This window comes from Papio anubis, unplaced genomic scaffold (genome assembly GCF_008728515.1).
Source record: "Papio anubis isolate 15944 unplaced genomic scaffold, Panubis1.0 scaffold1, whole genome shotgun sequence".
NCBI lineage: Eukaryota > Metazoa > Chordata > Mammalia > Primates > Cercopithecidae > Papio > Papio anubis.
Window position 1 is genome coordinate 31,011 of NW_022159127.1, and position 23,243 is coordinate 54,253.

The 23,243-nt window shown below is 44.8% G+C and overlaps 2 protein-coding genes across 9 annotated transcripts in view; one reads left to right on the forward strand and one right to left on the reverse strand.

Moving 5' to 3' along the window:
• Positions 1-19,436, forward strand: part of LOC101011932 (protein archease) — a 36,874-nt gene extending 17,438 nt beyond the window's left edge. Inside the window, exon 7 of the mRNA XM_031661140.1 lies at positions 19,334-19,436. The gene's annotated coding sequence lies outside the window, so the exon portion shown is untranslated. The remainder of the gene's footprint in view (positions 1-19,333) is intronic.
• Positions 18,625-23,243, reverse strand: part of ZBTB8A (zinc finger and BTB domain containing 8A) — a 67,873-nt gene continuing 63,254 nt past the window's right edge. For 7 of the 8 annotated variants that reach the window (XM_031661138.1, XM_031661135.1, XM_021938991.2 and 4 more), the window contains one exon: positions 18,625-19,597. In XM_031661138.1, the coding sequence (XP_031516998.1) occupies positions 19,265-19,597 (333 nt within the window). In that variant the 3' untranslated portion in view covers positions 18,625-19,264. The remainder of the gene's footprint in view (positions 19,598-23,243) is intronic. The other variant, XM_031661137.1, reaches the window with a different exon arrangement.

A 23,243-nucleotide genomic window follows, 5' to 3' on the forward strand; every position in this document is an offset into this window, starting at 1 on the left:
CTCTGTCTCTACTAAAAAACACAGAATTAGCCACACGTAGTGGCACATGCCTGTAGTCCCAGCTACTTGGGAGGCTGAGGCAGGAGAATCGCTTGAACCTGGGAGACAGAGGTTGCAGTGAGCCGAGATCGTGCCATTGCACTCCAGCCTGGGCAACAAGAGCGAAACTCCATCTCCAAAAAGAAAAAAAAATGTATGTTAGTTTTTAAATATGCCAAAATGAAAGTAATCAATAGAAGGAAATTGAGTATGTCACCCATTATATAGAAAATTGGCATCTTTAGTCCAGCAGCAGCAATGCACAGTTTATTTTGGTTTATTTATTGAAATGGTTGCACTGGCTGTCACCAGATTCTTCTGCTAGTTTCAAATACGTGTTTTGGTCTAGGGAGCAGATTCTCCCCCACAGCAGAGCTAATTGGTTTAAATGGGGAGTGAACCTTATCCTCACATGAAAACTCTGTTCTAGTTATAAGTGTCTCAACATTATCTCTCACCTCATGACATACCCACTCATCTTCACTTTTCTGTCCAATTCTCCTTTTTGGGCTGCCTTTATCCTTCCTCCTAAAGTAAGGGAAGCAAACCCACTGCCCAAGGAGCCAGGTGGGTAATGGAATTGGCTGTAAGTGTTGAGCCCAGGGATTATAGTGTCTGAGAGGTCAGCTGCCTCAGCGACAATCCTTGTCTGTAGTAGGAATACAAGCTGAGTGTCGTAGTTTTTCATGACACCTCAAAAATTGGGATTTTTATGTGAAAGCTCCCAATATTTGGAGGGGGGAACTACTATGGTCATCACAATGAGGGGCAAACATCTTGCAAGTTCTGCATTAAAGTCCACATCAGGCCTGGCGTGGTGGCTAACGCCTGTAATCCCAGAACTTTGGGAGGCCGAGGCAGGTGGGTCACAAGGTCAGGAGTTCAAGACCAGCCTGGCGAGATGATGGTGAAACTCATCTCTACTAAAAATACAAAAACTAGCTGGGTATGGTGTTGGGCACCTGTAATTCCAGCTACTCGGGAAGCTGAGGCAGAGAATTGCTTGAACCTGGGAGGTGGAGGTTGCAGTGAGCCAAGATTGTGCCACTGCACTGCAGCCTGGGCGACAGAGCGAGGCTCCACCTCAAAAATAAAAAGTAAATAAATAAATAAATAAAGTTCATGTCAAAGCCTGTCACCAAGAAACCTTGCCAACCATTTCAGCCATCAGTGGTCTTCTCTGAATTGTGCCTGTCTAGTTAGTTTTAAAGATTTGCCAGCTTAGTCAATTTTATAATTGTCGAACGTTTTCTAGTTTTGTCTCTCTGAAGAGAAAGCAAGCCCCCAGATCACATGATAGATGGTCACTGACTACTTAATGATCAATGGATTAAGTGTTTTAGGGCTACCTAAAACTCTTAGGCAGAGACTGCGGGTCAACTTCTTGAACAAATCTCAAGAGCTTAAGAATCTCAAGTCCGGCTGGGTACGATGGCTCATGTCGGTAATCCCAATAATTTGGGAGGCCAACACAGGTGGATCGCTTGAGCCTAGGAGTTTGAGACTAGCCTGGGCAACATGCTGAAACCCCACCTCTACAAAAATACAGGAAAATAGCCGGGGATGGTGGCACAGGCCTGTAGTCCCAAATTGGGCAGCTGAGGTGGGAGAATCACCTGAGTCCAGGAAGTCTAGACTGCAGTGAGCCATGATGACACCACTGCACTCCAGCCTAGGTGAGAGTGAGATCTTGTCTCCAAAAAAAAAAAAAAAGGAATCTTAATTCACAAGCCTTGATTCCTAATCCTTGCTCTATTGATGACCTTGGACGTACTTCCTTATCTATGTGTTATGGGTAACAGTGTATGTATGTACTATGGGTAACAATAGTGGTATGATGATTTTTTTTTTTTTTAGACGGAGTCTCGCTCTGTTGCCCAGCGTGGAGTACAGTGATGCGATCTTGGCTCACTGCAAGCTCCACCTCCTAGGTTCACGCCATTCTCCTGCCTCAGCCTCCCTAGTAGCTGGGACTACAGGTGCCCGCCACCACGCCCTGCTAATTTTTTTTGTGTGTGTAGTTTTAGTAGGGATGGGGTTTCACCATGTTAGCCAGGATGGTCTTGATCTCCTGACCTTGTGATCTGCCCGCCTTGGCCTCCCAAAGTGCTGGGATTACAGGCATGAGCTACCGCGCCTGGCTGATGATCTTTTTAAACATTTTTATTTTTATTTTAGAGATGGGATGTTACTATGTTGCCCAGGCTGGTCTTGAACTCCTGGGATCAAGAGATCCTGTTGCCATGGCCTCCTAAAGTGCTAGGATAACAGGTGTGGCCCACCACACCCAGTTGATGATCTCTTATGACTGGTACCTCCCCATCTAAGATGGCTAAGTGGTTGTATCCACAGCCTCTTTTGCCAGTTCTCTCCAGTTTGGAAGAGAATGTTCAAGGAGAACCACTCATACCCTTCTCAAGATAGAAGTGCCATCATGAACTACTGGGGCTACCCCTCACCCAATCTGACCTGCAGAATCTTGGGGATTACCAGATTCTGCCCAGTAAGAAGCCCTGAATGATCTCAACGATACTAGCTTTGCCACAGAGAAACTATGAGACTGAGAATTTAGTTTCCTCACTTCAGAAATGAGGATATTGGAAAAGATATCCTCCAAAAGCTCTTCCAGAGCAAACTGTTAGAATTTAGTGACTGTATTACTTTATCAGTATGATTTCCTAATGTACAATGTACATTTTTTTTGTTTAATTACCTATAAGTGGCCTGGTACGATAGCTCATGCCTGTAATCACAGCACTTTGGGAGGCTGAGGTAGGTGGATCACCTGAGGTCAGGAGTTCGAGACAAGCCTGGCCAATGTGGTGAAACCCCATCTCTACTAAAAATGCAAAAATTAGCTGGCCATGGTGGCAGGCGCCTGTCATCCCACCTACTCTGGAGGCTGAGGCAGGAGAATCGCTTGAACCTGGGAGGCGGAGGTTGCAGTGAGCCAAGATCGCACCATTGCACTCCTACCTGGGCGACAAGAACGAAACTCCGTTTCAAAAAAAAAAAAAAATTACCTATAAGTAATTGCTTAATGTTAAATTCTGAACATGCAAGAGTGTGCTTTTAGAATGAACCAACATTATGGCCGGGCGCAGTGGCTCATGCCTGTAATCCCAGCACTTTGGGAGGCTGAGGTGGGCGGATCACCTGAGGTCGGGAGTTCGAGACCAGCCTGATCAACATGGATAAACCCCGTCTCTACTAAAAGTACAAAATTAGCCGGTTGTGGTGGCGGGCATCTGTAATCCCAGCTACTAGGGAGGCCGAGGCAGGAGAATTGCTTGAACCTGGGAGGCGGAGGTTGCAGCGAGCTGAGATCGCGCCACTGCACTCCAGCCTGGGCAATAAGAGTGAAACTCCATCTCAAAAAAAAAAAAAAATGAACCAACATTTATTTTGTCATAAATGCATATCCAGGTCTCCACTGTACAAAACATTCTTCTAGGTGCTTCCAACTGGAAAATGTTACCCATTTGTCCTACAGCAATTTTACATGTAGTACATTTATTCTACATTTTATTAATGAGGAAATTAGTGACAACTAATACTATCTGGCTATAAGAGGCAGACTTGGGACTGCAGACTGTAGTCAATGTATTTACACAACATTCTTTCTTTCTTTTTTTTTTTTTTTTGAGACAGAGTCTCTGCTGCCAGGCTGGAGTGCAGTGGCGCGATCTTGGCTCATTGCAACCTCTGCTTCCTGGGTTTAAGTGATTCCCCTGCCTCAGCCTCCCGAGTAGCTAGGACTACAGGCACGAACCACCATACCTGGCTAATTTTTTCTATTTTTAGTAGAGATGGGGTTTCACCATGTTGGCCAGGATGGTCTCAATCTCCTGACCTCGTGATCCACATGCCTTGGCCTCCCAAACAGGCATGGTGGTGCGCACCTGTAATCCCAGCTACTCGGGAGACTGAGGCAGGAAAATCGCTGGGACCCAGGAGAGAGGTTGCAGTGATTCAAGATTGTGCCACTGCCCTCCAGCCTGGGCAACAGAGCGAGACTCCATCTCAAAAATTAAAATAAAGTAAAGTAAACTAAACTAAACTAAACTACCTCCCAGTATAAACACTAAAGACATTATAGTCATGGGCTCTGAGGACTAAGCTCTGATTTTTTTATCTTGCCCAAATTCCTGTCTAAGGGGTCTGGGGAATCATGCCCTACGAACCATACATTTTCATCAGATGAATTTTATTTAACCCTATATATCGTGACTTACTTTCCAATCTGACTCTGGCATAACATTTTGTTGTTGTTGTTGTTGTTGAGACAGAGTCTCAGTCTGTCACCCAGGCTGGAGTGCAGTGGTGTGAACTCGGCTCACTGCAGCCTCCACCTCCCAGGTTTAAATGATTCTTCCACCTCACCCTCCCAAGTAGCTGGGGCTACAGGCATGTGCCACTGCACCCGGGTAATTTTTGTATTTTTAGTAGAGAGGGGGTTTTGCCATGTTGGCCAGGCTGGTCTGGAACTCCTGGCCTCAGGTGATCTGCCTACCTCGGCTTCCCATAGTGCTGGGATTACAGGTGTGAGCCACCGTGCCCAGCCTTCTTTTTAGAGAGAAAGTCTGGCTCTGTTGCTCAGAGTACAGTGGCATGATCATAGCTCACTGCAGCCTTAAACTCCTGGGCTCAGGTGATCATCCCGCCTCAGCCTCCTGAGTGGCTGGGACTACAGGCATGTGTCACCATGCCTGACTGCTATTTTTTTGGGACACAGTGTAACTACCCAGTGGGTTCACCTTACCTGCTCTCTAGACAGAGCTGATTTATGAAGACAGGGGAATTGCAATAGGGAAAGAGTAATTCACGCAGAGCTGGCTCTGCGGGAGACCAGAGTTATATTACTAATTAAGTTTGCCCAGTATTTGGGGATCAGAGTTTTTAAGGACAACTTGGTAGATTGGGGGAAACCAGTGAGCCGGGAGTTCTAATTGGCCAGGTCAGAGATGAAATCGTAGAGAGTGGAAGCTGTCTTCTTGTGCTGAGTCAGTTCCTGGGTGCGGGGCCACAAGATCAGATGAGCCAGTTTATCGATCTGGGTGGTCCCAGCTGATCCAGCAAGTGCAGGGTCTGCAAAATATCTCAAGCACTGATCTTAGGGCAGTTTAGGGAAGGTCAAGATTTTGTAACCTCCAGCTGCATGAATCCTAAACCATAATTTCTAATCTTGTGGCTAATTTCTTAGTCCTACAAAGACAGTCTAGTCCCCAGGCAAGGAGGTTTGTGTTGGGAAAGGGCTGTTATCATCTTTGTTTTAAACTGTAAACTATAGGTTTCTCCTGAAGTTAGTTTAACCTCCGCCCAGGAATGAAGAAGGACAGCTTGGAGGTTAGAGCCAAGATGGAGTCAGGTTAGATCTCTTTCCACTGTCTGAGTCATAATTTTGCAAAGGCAGTATGTTGCCCAGGCTAGTCTCAAACCCCTGGCCTCAAGCAATCCTCCCACTTCCTCCTCCAAAAGTGCTGGTATTACAGGCATCAGCCACTGTGCCCAGCCCCCTCTTTAATTCTAAAATGGGCCACAGTGCTTGGTAAAGGGGTGTCACCATTCTAGAGACAACCCTGGGAGCCTGTGCCATCTGCACAACTGACATGGTAGCTAGAATCTTAGTTTATTAAGCTGGGCAAGCTGAGTCATTCGTTTCTGCTTCTCCCTTTCCTTTCTCTTCTCCAGACTTATTTCCTTTATCCTACTTATCTACTGTGGCTTTTTCCTGTGCTAATCTAGCTTTCTTTCTCCCATATCTTAGTTGAGCATCTATATTCAAAAGCCAGCACTTCAGGCCAGGCGCGGTGGCTCACGCTTGTAATCCCAGCACTTTGAGAGGCCGAGGTGGGAGGATCACATGAGCCCAGGAGTTCAAGACCAGTCTGGCCAATATGGTGAAACCCCGTCTCTAACAAAAATACAAAAAATTAGCCGGGCGTGTGGCGCACGCCTGTAATCTCAGCTACTGGGGAGGCTGAGGCAGGAAAATCGCTTCAACCCAGGAGGCAGAGGTCACAGTGAGCTGAGATCGCGCCACTGCACCCCAGCCTGGGCGACAGGACGTCAGTGAGATACCTCTGGCCAAATCCCACGGGAGTAGCTCCCTAGCATCGCAGGTCCAGGCTCCGTCCCGGGCCTTCTCGCGGCTCCCATTGGCTCGGCCGCAGACTCCTGGGGCGCCGACGCCTCCTACTGGCCGCTGCGGCGAGGCCCCAGAGCAGGGCACTGGCCAGTCCCAGCTGAGTTGGGGGGGTGTCAGGGACGCAAGTGACTTCACAGAGGACAATGTCATAACCTTAAGTAACACCAAACAACTTTTCCTAAAGTGGGGATAAGAGGCTCGCTCTCTAGACTGCAGGTCTTAAGCACCTGCCGCGGCATCTGATCGCGCGGATTGGAGTCCCCGCCGCCCCTCAGTCGTGGCGTGGCTTCCAGGTTAGTCATTCCACAGCACAAACCGCCAAGTCCAACTATTTTAAATGATGGTGTGGATCTAGTCGGTGCCTGGCAAATGTGGGTTTTTTATTTTTATTTTTTAATTAATTAATTTATTTATTTTCTGAGATGGAGTTTCGCTGTTTTTACCCAGGCTGGAGTGCGATGGCATGATCTCGGCTCATTGCAACCTCCGCCTCCCGGGTTCAAGTGATTCTTCTGCCTCAGCCTCCCGAGTAGCTGGGATTACAGGCGCCCACCACCCTGCTAGGCTAATTTTGTATTTTTAGTAGAGACGGGGTTTCACCATGTTGGCCAGACTGACCTGACCTCAGGTGATCCGCCGGCCTCGGCCTCCTAAAGTGCTGGAATTACAGGCGTGAGCCACCGCGCCGGGGCCAAAAGTGGACTTTTTATAAGGCGTCCACTACACACGACAGAAAAATGTCTATTTCCCTCTACCGCCCCTAGAGTCTAGCTAATCTAGCTTTAGGGGTGTCTGGTAAGTCCCGGGCCTCTCCGGTGGGGACGGTGGGGGAATGGGGGTCTAGCTGTTAGACTCTGAATAACTTTCCAGCAAAAGTAGTTGTGAGGAAAAACAGGACTGAAAAGGAAAAGTTTCTACCCCTTAATCTCGCTCACTGGCATAGTCATCCCTGAAAATAATACATAACGTCAGGGTTTATAGAGGGGTCACTTGCTTGAACATGATATTCATTGTTTAGGGAGAGAAAATCCAGGCTTTCTTTTTCATTTATTTGTTACTTTTTAAATAGACAGGGTCTCATAATGTGGCCCAGGCTGGAGTGCAGTGGCACAGTCATAGCTCACTGCAGTTTTGAACTCCTGGGCTCAAGCGATCCTCCAACCCCAGCTTCGCTTCCCGAATAGCTGGGACTACAGGCCTGTGCCACCATGCCCACCAAATTTTAATTTTCTGGGGTTTTTTTGGTGGAGGTAGGATGTCACTGATGCCCAGGCTGGCCTCGAACTCCTGGCCTCAAGTGATTCTCCCACCTCATCCTCCCAAAGTGCTGGAATTACAGGAGTGAGCCAATGTGGCCATATCTCAAGGCCTTCATTTTTTAACATGTGGTGCTAATACTTTTAGGTGGGGTTTTCAACTCCTGGGTTTTTTGTGGATTTTTTCCTCAGTATATAGAAAAAGTTTATTTATTTATTTATTTATTTATTTTTGAGACGGAGTCTCGCTCTGTCGCCCAGGCTGGAGTGCAGTGGCCCGATCTCCACTCACTGCAAGCTCCGCCTCCCGGGTTCCCGCCATTCTCCTGCCTCAGCCTCCCGTGTAGCTGGGACTACAGGCGCTCGCCACCGAGCCCAGCTAATTTTTGTATTTTTAGTAGAGATGGGGTTTCACCGTGTTAGCCAGGATGGTCTAGATCTCCTGACCTCGTGATCTGCCTGTCTCGGCCTCCCAAAGTGCTGGGATTACAGGCGTGAGCCACCGCGCCCGGCCAGAAAAAGTTTTAAATCAGTTCAGATAGGCAACAAAAGGCACAGTATCTTTTGCTTTTTGAGAAGTTTCATTCCTGTTGCCCAGGCTGGAGTGCAGTGGCGCAATCTCAGCTCACTGCAACCTCCACCTCCTGGGTTCAAGCAATTCTCCTGCCTCAACCTCCCGAGTAGTTGGGATAACAGGTGTGTGCCAACATGCCAAGCTAATTTTTATATTTTTGGTAGAGACGGGGTTTCACCATGTTGGTCAGGCTGGTCTTGGACTCCTGACTTCAAGTGATCCACCTGCCTTGGCCTCCCATAGTGCTGGAATTACAGGTGTGAGCCACCGCGCCTGGACTCAGCATGTAACCTTTTAAAATTATGCAAGAAAATAAAAAGACAAAAAATTACGGGCCAGTTGTGGTGGATCATGCCTGTAATCCTAGCACTTTGGGAGGCCAAGGCTGGCGGATCATCTGAGGTCAGGAGTTTGAGACCAGTCGGACAAGTATGGCGAAACTCTTGTCTCTACTAAAAATACAAAAATTAGCCGGGTATGGTGGCGCATGCCTATAATCCCAACTACTCTGGAGGCTGAGGCAGGAGAATCGCTTGAACCTGGGAGGCGGAGGTATGAGCTGAGATCACGCCATTGCACTCCAGCCTGGGTGACAGAGCGAGACTCCGTCTCAAAAAAAAAAAAAAAAAAAAAAAAAAAATGCAAGAAAGTACCATTTTGTCATTGGAAGAAATTCTTTTTTGTAGGAGACTGAAGAGATATACTTGTCCTGAATGGATTGCAAACATAACCTTCAAGGTGGGAATGAGGATGGTACTCTATCCAAAAGTTGTGTTTTAAGTTATTTTCAAAGCTTTTTTTTTTTTTTTTTTTTTTAGATGGAGTCTTGCTCTTTTGCCCAGGCTGGAGTGCAGTGGCCCGATCTCAGCTCACTGCAAACTCCGCCTCCCGGGTTCAAGCAATTCTCTTGCCTCAGCCTGCTGAGCAGCTGGGATTACAGGCACCCGCCACCACGCCCAGCTAATTTTTGTATTTTTAGTAGAGATGGGGTTTCACCATGTTGGTCAGGCTGGTCTCGAACCCCTGACCTCAGTGATCCACCCACCTCGGCCTCCCAAAGTGCTGGGATTACAGGCGTGAGCCACCACGCCCGACTTTAATGGTAATTCTTGAAGAAATAAAGCAAAAGAGAAATTTGCTGTTTCCAAATTCGTCTGAAGTCTTCTTTAAATAATGCAGTAATATTGGCCGGGCGCGGTGGCTCAAGCCTGTAATCCCAGCACTTTGGGAGGCCGAGGCGGGTGGATCACGAGGTCAGGAGATCGAGACCATCCTGGCTAACATGGTGAAACCCCGTCTCTACTAAAAATAAAAAAAAAAAAAAACTAGCCGGGCGTGGTGGCGGGCGCCTGTAGTCCCAGCTACTAGAAGGCTGAGGCAGGAGAATGGCGTAAACCCGGGAGGCGGAGCTTGCAGCGAGCTGAGATCGCGCCACTGCACTCCAGCCTGGGTGACACAGCGAGACTCCGTCTCAAAAAAAAAAAAAAATAAAATAAATAAATAAATAATGCAGTAATATTTTCCTGCCTCTCTAGGATTCCATTTAACTGGAACTAAAGAATGACTTAATTCAATTATTTTATGGAATTCTAATGTGTAGCAATTGAGCTTTTACAGTGCTTGGAGTGTTCTGGTTCCTTTTTTTAAAAAGAAAATATTAATGCTTGTAAAATTTCAGTATGTAGTATTTCAGTCACGTATTTATTATACAGTATAGTTCTTTTATTGGTTTGAAGTACTGTGTGAATTCCCAGAATACAATACCCGTAATCAAATAAAATTCAAATGCATCCCAAAATAAAAATGGGGTATTTTAAGACTACTCATTTTTTTATTAGAGTGTCGATATTACTAGTCCCTATTAAAAACCTTAGATAATGGAACATGCAGTGTGTCTTGAAATTTCACAAAAATAAGTATTTTCCTGGACTGGGCACCTCTATTTTTAAAATTTTCCTTAATGATACGGTTGAGAATCAGTGGACTGGAAGGTCAAATGGTCCTACTCCTTCTCCCTGGCATCTATATGGGGAGGACACAGCGAAACCTTGAATGGGCCCTATTTTGCATGTCACAAACATTGGGAAGCTTTTAATTAATTAATTAATTAATTAATTATTTTTATCTTTAGAGCCAAGATCTTGCTGTATCATCCAGGCTGAAGTGCAGTGGCACCATCATAGCTCACTGCATCCTTCATTCAGTGATCCTGAGGCTCAAGTGATCCTCCCATCCGAGCCTCCTGAGTAGCTGAGACGCTACAGGCATGTGCCACCACACACCCACCTAATTTTCAATTTTTTGCAGAGACTTCTAGATCTTTGTTATGTTCGCCCCAGGCTGGTCTCAAACTCCTGGGCTCAAGCAATCCTCCTACCTCCAGTCTCCCCAGTGGGATCACGGGCATGAGCCACTGTACCCAGCTAGTTTTTTTTTTTTGAGACAGAGTCTCGCTCTGTCGCCCAGGCTGGAGTGCAGTGGCGATCTCGGCTCACTGCGAGCTCCGCCTCCAGTTCCGCCATTCTCCTCACCTCCAGCCTCCCGAGTAGCTGGGACTACAGAAATGCGCCCACAACAGCCGGCTAATTTTGTATTTTTAGTAGGCGGGGGTTTCACCGTGGTCTGATCTCCTGACCTTGATCCCAGCCGCCTCGGCCTCCCAAAGTGCTGGGATTACAGTGAGCCACAGCCCGGCCTTTTTTTTTTTTTTGGAGACAGGGAGTCTTGTTCTGTCATGCAGTGTAGTGGTGATCTCAGCTGCTTGCAGCCTGCCTCGGGTTCAAGCAATTCTCCTGCCTCAGCCTCCTAGGTAGCTAGGACTAAAGGCTCGTGCCACCACACTCAGCTAATTTTTATATTTTTAGTAGAGATGGGGTTTCACCACATTGGCCGGGATGGTCTCGATCTCTTGACCTCCTGATCCACTCGCCTTGGCCTCCCAAAGTGCTGGGATTACAGGCATGAGCCACCATGCCCAGCCAACCTAGCTTGCAAAAATACTTACACCCAAGCCCCACCTGCCAGAGATTCCGATTTGCCTAGGCATCTACATTTTAAAAGCTCCACAGGTGATTCTAATGTGCAATCGAAGTTGAGGATCTCTGGTCTAGGCAGAAATGTTCCCTTTTCTCCCTTATGGGCTGAATAAAAAATAAGTTTCTCTTTAATAAAGAAAATAAGTAGCTGTAAGTAATATCAACAAGGAAATAAATGATTTTCCCAATGTATAATGGAATTGTGTATCTGGAAATCTGAAAGAGCAAGGCAGGCAAAGTATAAAATCATGCTTGCAAATGATCTACCTAAGTGCAAAGGTAAAGGGCTTTTCCCTGGTCTCTGGTTTCCTTTTTTTTTTTGAGACAGAGTCTTGCTCTGTCACCCAGGCTGGAGTGCAGTGGCGTGATCTCGGCTCCCTGCAACCTCCACCTCCCAGGTTCAAGCAATTCTTGTGCCTCTGTCTCCCAAGTAGCTGGGATCACAGGCGTGCGGCACCACGCCAGGCTAATTTTTGTACTTTTTATAGAGACGGGGTTTTACCATGTTGGCCAGGCTGGTCTTGAACTCTTGGCCTCAAATGATCTGTCCACCTCAGTCTCCCAAAGTGCTGGGATTACAGGCGTAAGCCACTTTACCCAGCCTCTGGTTTCCTAGTTAAAGGTGATAAAGTATGCAATGGATTTTGATGGTTTGAAAAAAAAAAAAGAGTAGGGAAAAGTGTTATACTATTTCAGTAATTGCAAAATATTTTGACTTCAAGAGTCCCTTTGCTTCTCTTGCTGTGTGTGGTTTATTACTTGTTAACATTACACTTAAATATTTTACTTTTTTGGTGGCATTAATACAGTTCTGTGGGGAGAAGGCTGAAGTGAAAATGAATTTATAGATCCTCGGTGGATTCATTTTTCTGGCCTATTCATGGGTCCATTAACAGGAATAGTTAAGCAACTCCTGTATCAAAATTATATGTTACTTATACTTCACAATATATAAAACAGCTGGCTATATACTACCATTTCTGTGATAACCTAAATTTTATCATTAAAACTCTTGTAACTAAAGGCATCGGTGGCCCATCTGTAACAGCCGCTGCCGCGATGCCAGCTGCAGTGGGGGAAACGCAGCTGAGGCTCACGGCTCCAGGGAGCCCGCAGGAGCTGGCTACAGGCAGGAACCCTGCCCCTACTGAGTTGGCAGGGCTGGAGTCCCACACTCGTGGGCACAGCTGCAGCCATCCAGCTGCGGCTCCAGACCTGGGCATCCCTGCACTCTTCAGGGCTTGGGAAGCTCCCGGCCCCCACAGGCTCAGAAGTGCCTGCTCCCATTCCCTGGCCTGTTTCTGCTCCCGGCACCTGCTCTGTTGCAGAGCAAAGTTGTGGCCAAACCTAGGTGTTGTCGTGACCTGGCCAGGTTCAGCATGCTTGAGGTGGCACTGACACGCCAGCCCCCTGCCACCTCAGCCCCCTCTAAACTTTGGGCACCCATGTGCATGGAAGGGAGGCCAGCCAGGGGGGTATGAGGGTGACTCAGTTCAGGCCAGCAGTGCCCTGTGGCACAAACAGCCTGGGCACCATGGAGGGCATGTTGATGGTAGGAAGCCGATAGGTTCCTGGGTGGAAAAAGGTGAGTTCCCAGTGAAATCCCACTTTCAAGCCAGTGAATGCCTGAAGCCTGGGGGCTGGGCTGGCAGTTCCAGGTGGAGTCCAGGGCTGGGGTAAGAACTTGTGGTGTTTTCTGGGCTGCCCATGGATACCCATGGACCAAGCAGCATGCACTTCCTCCCTTCTGAGCCCATAAAAACCCCTGGACTCAGCCAGACTCAGCCGACTGTCAGGACTACCAGCTGCGGGAAGGAGCTACCCACTTTGAGTCTCCTTAAAAGGACCTGCCTGCAGGTCTCCTCTTGGGTGAGAGCTGGTCATCTGGACGCTCATCAGGTCGACCTGCCTGTGGAAAGGAGCTATCCACTTCGGGACTCCTGAGAGCTGTTCTGTTGCTCAGTGAAGCTCATTTCCGCCTTGCTCACTCTCCAGTTGTCTGCGTACCTCATTCTTCTTGGATGCAGGAAAAGAACTCGGGCCCCACTGAAGGGTGGACTGAAAGAGCTGTAACACAAGCAGGGCTCAAACACGCCCCCTGCTCACCACGTTGGGGGCGACAAGAAGGAGAAGAGCTGCAGCCCTTCTGGCAGCCCAGACCTCGAGGCTCCCTGAGCCAGGGCTGTGACATGCTGTAACACCCTCTTTGGGGCTCTGCAGTTCCTTGCATCTCTGAGCTTTCGGGCACCACTGCATTCCCCTTGTCCAGATGCTGGTGCCCACAGTGGAAGCCGCTTTTGGTACATCTGGTCCCGCTGCAGCCTCGCATGGAGCTGGTGCCTGTGCCAGCGCTGAGAGCTGTCCACCCCGCTGCAGCCAGTGCGCCTGGTTGTGTGCAGTGGCAGGACCCCACGCTCACTCACTCACACACCCATCACTCCGTGCCTGGCTCACCCTTGGCAGACATGGGATCCAGGCCGGTACCACCAGTGGAGCACAGCCTGCCAGGCCACATGGGTGGAATGAGCCCAACAGGCACAAGCAAAACCCAAGCAGAGGTGCCACCGGCCAAGAAGTTTCTGGATCCTGTGAGATAACTAAAGTCATGTCCTTTACATAACATTTATTCTATATAGAATGTATCCACATACAATGATGTCAGCTTTAAAACAATCACTTGTATAAAATCATCTATAAAATAGAGTGATACATAATACACCTCAGTGAATTACGCTGATGGTCTAGGATTCAGAAAATGTGATCATTCTATTTTCTATTTTTTTGGCCACCATTTCACTGGGTTGTCTTAGGTTCCTTTTTTTTTTTTTTTTTTTTTAAAATGGAATCTCGCTCTGCCACCCAGCCTGGAGTGCAGTGCCGTGATCTTGGCTCACTGCAACCTCTGCCTCCTGAGTTCAAGCAATTCTCCTGTCTCAGTCCCCAGAGTAGCTGGGATTACAGATGCCCGCCACCATGCCTGGCTAATTTTTGTATTTTTAGTAGAGAAGGGGTTTCACAATATTGCCCAGGCTGGTCTCCAACTCTTGACCTAAAGTGATCCACCTGCCTCGCCCTCCCAAAGTGTTGGGATTACAGGTGTGAGCCACCGTGCCTGACCTTTAGGTTTTTTTACTGTTCTGTGCCTCAATTTATTTACCTTTCATGTGGGATAACTGTCCTATTTCACAGATATGTAAAGAATAACATAAAATTATTAAACACTTTGCAAATATAAAATGCTATATAAACGATAAATAGTAATACTGATACACTCATATAAAATAACATAAAACTTTGTTTATAATCTAAAGTTTGGTCCTCCTGTACCTATTTTTCTTTTTTTTTTTTTTTTTTGAGTCAGAGTCTTGCTCTGTTGCCCAGACTGGAGTGCAGTGGCATGATCTTGGCTCACTGCAACCTCTGCCTCCTGGGTTTAAGCAATTCTCCTGCCTCAGTCTCTGGAGTAGCTGGGATTACAGGTGCACGCCACCATATCTGGCTGATTTTTTTTTTTTTTTTTTTTTTTGTATTTTTAGTAGAGATGGGGTTTCACCATGTTGGCCAGGCTGGTCTCTAACTCCTGACCTCATGATCCGCCCACCTCAGCCTCCCAAAGTGCTGGGATTACAGGCATGAGCCACCGCGCCCCGCCTCCTGTACCTATTATTATCGCCCTTCCCAGTTAAACACATCTTATGCTACACTGCTTTTAGTGATTTTCCATACTTATTTAATTTTAGGGCTAAAAAATTTTTTTTAAAACCAATATGGGTGGAAATTTCAATAAATCTTGGCATGACCTGGCAAAATAACTTAATAATTGAGTTCTGAGCTCATAAATAATTGAAGCACCAAACTTCTTTCATCCATTAGTCAGTACTTAGCCATATAGAAAACAGTAACTATGCTTATTTTGATTGCATTACTGAAAATATAATATTGAAAAATTTGTTCCTAAATTTTAAAAAGTCTTAAGATCTGGCCGGGCGCGGTGGCTCAAGCCTGTAATCCCAGCACTTTGGGAGGCCGAGACGGGCGGATCACGAGGTCAGGAGATCGAGACCATCCTGGCTAACACAGTGAAACCCCGTCTCTACTAAAAAATACAAAAAACTAGCCGGGCGAGGTGGTGGGCGCCTGTAGTCCCAGCTACTCCGGAGGCTGAGGCAGGAGAATGGCGTGAACCCGGGAGGCGGAGCTTGCAGTGAGCTGAGATCCGGCCACTGCACTCCAGCCTGGGTGACAGAGCGAGACTCCGTCTCAAAAAAAAAAAAAAAAAAAAAAAAAAGTCTTAAGATCTGATACCCATAGAAGGAACATCACGTGCTAAGGATGTGATTTGCTTCACTAAGAGACCATATGGTTACCTGCTCATAAGCACAGTGAGTAATAGGAGTTAGGAAATGAGGCTGCAGCGCTCAAAGGGAATTCAAGAAGTTGTCTAATTCCATGGTTTTCAACGTTGTGCACCTGAGTTCTGCAGAGGTGTCTGGGGAAAGGTTTGTGGGGGGCTTTAACCAGAGCAGCTCTGATTTTAGAGTTCATCCCTTAAATTTGAGCATCTCTAGGAAATAATTCATTTGAAGAGTTTCTCAGGTTAAAAAATTACTTTAAACTGCAGATCTAGTCCATTTTGTTTCTTCCAGACACTAGGCATGACTGCAGTGGTGCTTTCTTTTTGTAATGCTTCATCCTATACCCAGACACTCTTGAGAGTAATGGAGTTAGAAGGGCATTCAGAAGTTGATAAATGGCATTCCTGTAAGAGCAAACTTTGGTCTAACCAAGTCTTGATATTTAAAAAAAAAAAAATCCTTGGCATAAATAAAGCTTATTTAAACAGATTATACCCCTATGTAACATTTGCCCACATGTAAAAACCAAAGAATTCAATTTTCTCAAATCATCAATAGACAGTTTCACTGTAGAAAATAACCAGTCTCTAATGTCTTAGATATATATGATATGATAACTGGAGGCATTATTTACAACTTACAGACATGTCTTAAATGTTCTTTTATGATGTTAAAATGATACAACAGATTCTCTTGTCTAGTTTGGTGAACTCGATCTTTCTTTTGTGGGGATCGTTTGATGCTTGTTATAAACAATTATGAGAAAGCATTATTTCTGAAAAGGCAATTACAAGTGCTGGTGGCAGTGTGTTCAGTGAATGTTGCTGATATTCATGCTGATGTATGTAAAGTTTGCATGCAGAAGATAATAGCATAAAAGGACATTTAGATCATAGACTAAATAAAGTGCATTAGAGTATACACATGCAAGCACTACTTCATTGATATGAATGAAGTTCAAATCAGCCATTTTTCCTATTGGCTCCAACAACTAAAGAATCAGGTTTTAATTTCAAAAGGTGTCAGTATTACTCTGGTAAGACTAGAGAATGACAAGCATTTCCTTCCTCATTCAGATACACTTTAATTGTTAAGAATCCTGATTTAGGCTGGGCATGGTGGCTCACGCCTGTAATCCCAGCACTTTGGGAGGCTGGGGCGGGGGGGGTGGTGGATCACGAGGTCAGGAGTTCGAGAACAGCCTGGCCAACATAGTGAAACCCCATCTCTACTAAAAATACAAAAATTAGCCTGACATGGTGGCACGTGCCTGTAGTTCCAGCTACTCAGGAGGCTGAGGCAGGAGAATCATTTGAACCCGGGAGGCGGAGGTTGAGGTGAGCCGAGATCACGCCATTGCACTCCAGCTTGGGCAACAGAGCGAGACTCCGTCTCAAAAAAAAACAGAATCCTGATTTAGGAACAGCCATGTTGGGAGAACAGAGAACTCAATGCCTATCATCCAGTCTTGAAGCAACTGGAAATGTGCCATCAAGGGAATCTTGAAAAAAGTCTCAATTAAGTACCATGAAACAAATGGTTATTCATCTATTTTTAAATTTTTTAAAAGAAAGTAACCAATTTAGCCTAGAAATCAGTATCAAGGACAATAATTAATGAAAGAACAAGAGAAAATAATAACATAAAAAGTATCATTTTGAGGTATGTCATTTAAAAATGGCATTTAAAAATACAGTAAAATAGATGGTACCTCTCCATATACAATGAAATTCTATCAAGCTCCACTGTGATAACTTGCAGAAGAGACCTTTATGAAGTTCAGCTCTTTACTTCAGATATTTAGATTTTACCTTTAGAACTAAAACAATGCTTCTCTGTTTAGCTGTAATTTTGGAATGTTTCATAATTCAGGCAGGGGAGAAGTTTTTTGGTTTTTTTATTTTCTGTTTTTTGTTTTTTGTGACAGAGTTTCACGCTTGCTGCCCAGGCTGGAGTGCAATGGCACAATCTCAGTCCACTGCAACCTCTGCCTCCTGGGTTCAAGTGATTCTCCTGCCTCAGCCTTCCGAGTAGCTGGGATTACAGGCATGCACCACCACGTTGGGCTAATTTTGTATTTTTAGTAGAGATGGGGTTTCTCCATGTTGGTCAGCCTGGTCTCGAACTCCCAACCTCAGAAGATCCACCCGCCTCAGCCTCCCAAAGTGCTGGGATTACAGGTGTGAGCCACCGTGCCCAGCCCAAAAGGGAGAAGTTTAAACTTTGTATATTAGGAGAAAATTTGTCTTGAAAATATATAAACAAGAGAAGCAAAAATGTTCAATGTACTTAAGTGAATAATTTGTTCAAATAGTTTTATACTTTAAATTTACATATAAATAACTTGACATAAAAACATACCAATAGGTACTGTAGGGACATTACTTAGCACTATTTGAAAATCTCTAGATCAAGATATTATATGTTGTTGAAAATGATTCAATTCCTCCTTTCATACTTTCTAATTCTGATTGGCTTATTTTTATAATTACTGCCAACTGGTGAGGTTTGACTTCTATTCTTTGCCATTTCAGGAGACATACAGGGAGAGAATGTTGAAAGAGGATTGTTTAAAATCAGACCCTGTCCAGTCATCAGCTTTCTCTCTCAAACTTTCTGACCTTAATTTCCTCATTTGTAAATCGGAGATAGTATCCATCTCACTGATTGAGAAAATATGTGAGAGAGTACTGTATAAATAATATAGCACTACATAATATTAGAAATCACTCAAATATGGTAAGAACCTCCTAGTTTATTTTCCTTTTTTTTTTGTTTTTTTTTGGGTTTCTCTCTTGTTGCCCAGGCTGGAGTGCAATGGTATGATCTTGGCTCACTGCAACCTCTGCCTCCCAGGTTCAAGTAATTCTCCTGCCTCAGCCTCCCGAGTAGCTGGGATTATAGGCATGCGCCACCATGCCCGGCTAATTTTGTATTTTTTAGTAGAGATGAGGTTTCACCATGTTGGCCAGGCTGGTTTTAAACTCCTGACCTCAGGTGATACGCCTGCGTTGGCCTCTCAAAGTATTGGGATTATAGGCGTGAGCCACCGCGCCTGGCCTGTTTTTCTTTAGAGAGATGGATAACCATATTGACAGATCGTCTTCACAAACTGCCTTGACTTTTAGGCAACATTAGTTTCCTGCTTTAAGAAAATATCTGCATTTAATCTTTGGTCAGCCTCTACTTTCATTTTTTTTATTGTTTGTTTGTTTCGTTTTTAACAATACTGAGAGTAATTTTAACCTAATGATAAAAATGTCAAATATGAATGATTTCAAACATTTTAGTTTTCTTCCATAATCCTTAAACGTTCAGGATATCAGAGTAATGACAGATTGTTTCAGATCTCAAATTAATACAAAGACTAATTTGTCTAGTCAGGTGGGTTGCCAGATCCTTAAATGTGCTCTTAACTGGTTTCCTGTGAAATTAAACATTGGTTGTATATGTGTTTTTGAAACACCTTGAAATTGTCTTACATAAAGTTTGGATGTGGTGAATTTATTTAAAGTATTTTCTTTGGAAAAAGTTTGCTAAGTAGATCTTCCAATATTAAAAGAAAAAGGGTATCTCTGTAATAAAGTAAGAGGATTGTAATGAAAGTAAGAGGATAATTGTTCATCCATCATGCCAACTCAAGCTAGTTCTTTCTTTCCAGTGCAGCAACACATTTTAGGGCAACAAAGTTCAGAATGGATACAATGGCCTGTTCAGAAAGCATGCAAGTTATATCAGATCATTTCTTTAAAGTCAGTATGATAAATTTGTCAACTAGACTCTGACCACAGAAAGAGAGAGATACAGGAAGTCAATGTAAATTGCAGACATGCCAGCTCTGTTGGTTCACATTACAGCTACCTAATGTTGGGCTTAATTTCTTTTTCTTCTTCTTCTTCACTATCATCAACCTGTTGGATGACCAGATCAGCAGACCCATCTTCTACAATCTCCACATAGGATCTATTCTCATCTTCACTCAAGTGCCATCTGGAATCCTTATCTCCATCTGATGGGGACATAAGATGTTGTTCAGCTTCCAAGTCAATGGGGAGGCTGTCTATGCCAAATTCTGCAAGACATTCATTACACAGTCTGTAGCGCCTGGTTCCCTCCTGTACCACTTGCCCTGTTAGATCTGTCACATGACGTTTACATTTTCTGCAGATGAGTTTACATGCCTGGTGAATCTGTGTAGAGATTTAAATAGTGATAAAAGTGATTTTTCAAAAGCAGGACAGTTTGATATTTTAGGTACCAGTTCATAAACTTAAGATATTCAAAGCCATGCATTAAACTCAAATTAACATCTATTATTAGAAAAAGATCAAGGGTTTTAGTGGCAAATTGATGTCACAGAAATATTAAACATCAGCTTTCTCTAAATAGTGGCTATCATGTTTTTTATTATTAATATTACATAATAATTTCACTTATCCCTTAATCCAATAGCATTTGGGTATCTGAGGTAACAACAGGATACTTCCTATGATAATAATAATTGCAAACACTTACATGCACCATGCACTTATTTATTTTTATTATTTATTTATTTATTTATTTATTTATTTATTTATTTATTTTTGAGACAGCGTCTTACTCTGTCGCCCAGGCTGGAGTGCAATGGCGCAATGTCAGCTTGCTACAACTTCTGCCTCCCGGGCTCAAGCAATTCTCTTACTTCTGCCTCCTGAGTAGCTGGTATTACAGGCACACGCCACCATGCCCAGCTAATTTTTGTATTTTTAGTAGAGATAGGTCATGTTGGTCAGGCTGGTCTTGAACTCCTGACCTTGTCATCCATCTGCCTCAGATGCCCACAGCGCTGGGATTACAGGCGTGAGCCACTGTGTCCAGCATACTTTTTATTTTATTTTTATTTTTATTTTTTTTATTTTTTTTTTTTTTTGAGACGGAGTCTCGCGCTGTGTCACCCAGGCTGGAGTGCAGTGGCGCGATCTCGGCTCACTGCAAGCTCCGCCTCCCAGGCTCAGGCCATTCTCCTGCCTCAGCCTCCGAGTAGCTGGGACTACAGGCGCCCGCCACCACGCCCGGCTAGTTTTTTGTATTTTTAGTAGAGACGGGGTTTCACCATGTTAGCCAGGATGGTCTCGATCTCCTGACCTCGTGATCCGCCCGCCTCGGCCTCCCAAAGTGCTGGGATTACAGGCTTGAGCCACCGCGCCCGGCCATACTTTTTATTTTTAAGATAAGGTCTCCCTCTGTCACCCAGGCTAGGGTGTAGTGGTGACCATAGCTCACTGCAGCCTCAACCTCCCAGGCTCAAGCAATCCTCCCATCCCAACCTACCAAGGAGCTGGGATTACAGATGCATGCCACCACATCTGGCTAATTAAAACAAAAAAAATTGGCCGGGCGCTGTGGCTCAAGCCTGTAATCCCAGCACTTTGGGAGGCCGAGACGGGCGGATCATGAGGTCAGGAGATCGAGACTATCCTGGCTAACACGGTGAAACCCCGTCTCTACTAAAAAATACAAAAACCTAGCTGGGCGAGGTGGTGGGCGTCTGTAGCTACTCGTGAGGCTGAGGCAGGAGAATGGCGTGAACCCGGGAGGCGGAGCTTGCAGTGAGCTGAGATCTGGCCACTGCACTCCAGTCTGGGCGTCCAAGCGAGACTCTGTCTCAACAAAAAAAAAAAAAATTTTTTTAGAGAAAGGGTCTTGCTATGTTGTCCAGTCTGAACATATCTTAATTTGAGGTGGTGGTGGGGGTGGAATCTCTCTTGTTTTGTGTATTAATTTTTTGTTATTTTACTAGAGAAAGATAAATATTGTAAAATTTTTGTAAAATATTGTAAAAATTTAAATGTATCAATATTTTAGATAGAAGGAGTACTTGCCATTTTTATTAATAAAAGATCTGCTGGAGAGAGGACCACACAGGGATTGGAAGGCTTGGGGTTCTAGTCATTTACTATCTTCGTCACTTACTAACCATGTATCTTGGAGCAAGTAATTTAAAACATTATATAAACTTGCTTTAGGGTGACAGTTAAAATATTTAACTGGTAAGATATGGGCACCACCCAGACAGATGAGAAACCTGACTAATTCTACTGGACACTCGTCATAAACAACTACTATGGTGCTGGTTCTACGTATCAGCGTAGTATTATCTTTGCTTGCTTCCTGTGGCTAATGGGAATACCACTCACAGGGCTAACATGAGGACCAAATGAGTTAACGTGTGAAATGCCTTGGTAAATTTCTTGGTAAATTTCTTGGCAAACAGCTGTAGTTGAGGAATAATTAGGTATTATAATTAGTAATAAACAACTTTGTTCAACAGCTGTCAGAACAGTAGATTATGGGTTCTAATCTAAAAATTATAAAAATTAATTGTATAGGCCGGGCACAGTGGCTCACGCCTGTAATCCCAGCACTTTGGGAGGCCGAGGCGGGCGGGTCGCTTGAGGTCAGGAGATCGAGACCATCCTGGCTAACATGGTGAAACCCCGTCTCTACTAAAAATACAAAAAAAAAAAAAAAAAATTAGCCAGGCCTGGTGGCGGGTGCCTGTAGTCCCAGCTACTCGGGAGGCTGAGGCAGGAGAATGGCGTGAACCCGGGAGGTGGAACTTGCAGTGAGCTGAGATCGCACCACTGTGCTCCAGCCTGGGCAACAGAGCAAGACTCCATCTCAAAAATAAATAAATAAATAAATAAATAAATAAATAAATAAATAAAGTCAGGACAGTGTAGAAGTAGGCCACCAAACACAGTAAAAATACCCAAGAAGCTGGACACGGTGGTCCACACCTGTAATTCCAGCACTTTGGGAGGCCAAGGTGGTTGGATCACTTCAGGTCAGGAGTTTGAGACCAGCCTGGCCAACATGGTAAAACTCCATTTTTACTAAAAAAAAAATACAAAAATTAGCTGGGCATGGTGGCACATGTCTGTAATCCCAGCTATGCAGGAGGCTGAGGAAGGAGAATCACTTGAGCCTGGGAGGCGGAGGTTGCAGTAAGCTGAAATCGCGCCACTACACTCCAGCTTAGATGACAGAGTGAGACTCCATCTCAAAAAATAAAAATTCCAAGAAAGCTAATATAGCCTGGTAAAATATGTAGGAAAGCGTATGTAACTACCACTAGTACAGTTATTATCCTGTGCATAACTGTTGACATATTAATCAGTAAACACTGAAAGTACACGATTTGAATGAATCCTGATTTCTCCTGAGATAGTAATATTATGTGTACTAGATTGGGTGTGGTGACTCACACCTGTAATCCCAGCACTTTGGGAGGTGGAGGTGGGTGGATCACTTGAGGCCAGGAGTTCAAGACCAGCCTGGCCAACATGGTAAAACCCCGTCTCTAATAAAAATTAAAAAAAAAAAAAAAAAAAAAAAGTAGCTGGGTATGGTGGTGTGTGCTTGTAATCCCAGCTACTTGGGAGGCCAAGGCAGGAGAATCTCTTGAACTCAGCAGGTGGAGGTTGTGGTGAGCCGAGATCATGCCACTGCACTCCAGCCTGGATGACAGAGACTCTGTCTCAAAAACAAAACAAAACAAAAAACTATGGGTATCAAATGTGGTGGTGTTTTTGTTACAAGCTCTGATACAGATTCATGTCCATCCCTCCAAAATATATATTTTCTAACTCCATCCACTGAAATAGTGTAAAAGAAATGACACCTCCATAACAATGATTGCCCAGACTTTGAGCTCTAATTTCACTTTCCATTAAAGGAAATGGATTGAGAAATGGCTGGTTCCAGCTCTGTTGTAGGGAAAGTACAAAGTGAGTCTTGGCCTCTTTTGGAGTCAGAGAACAAGGACACTTTCAAAATTTAATGGAGTTGTGACAA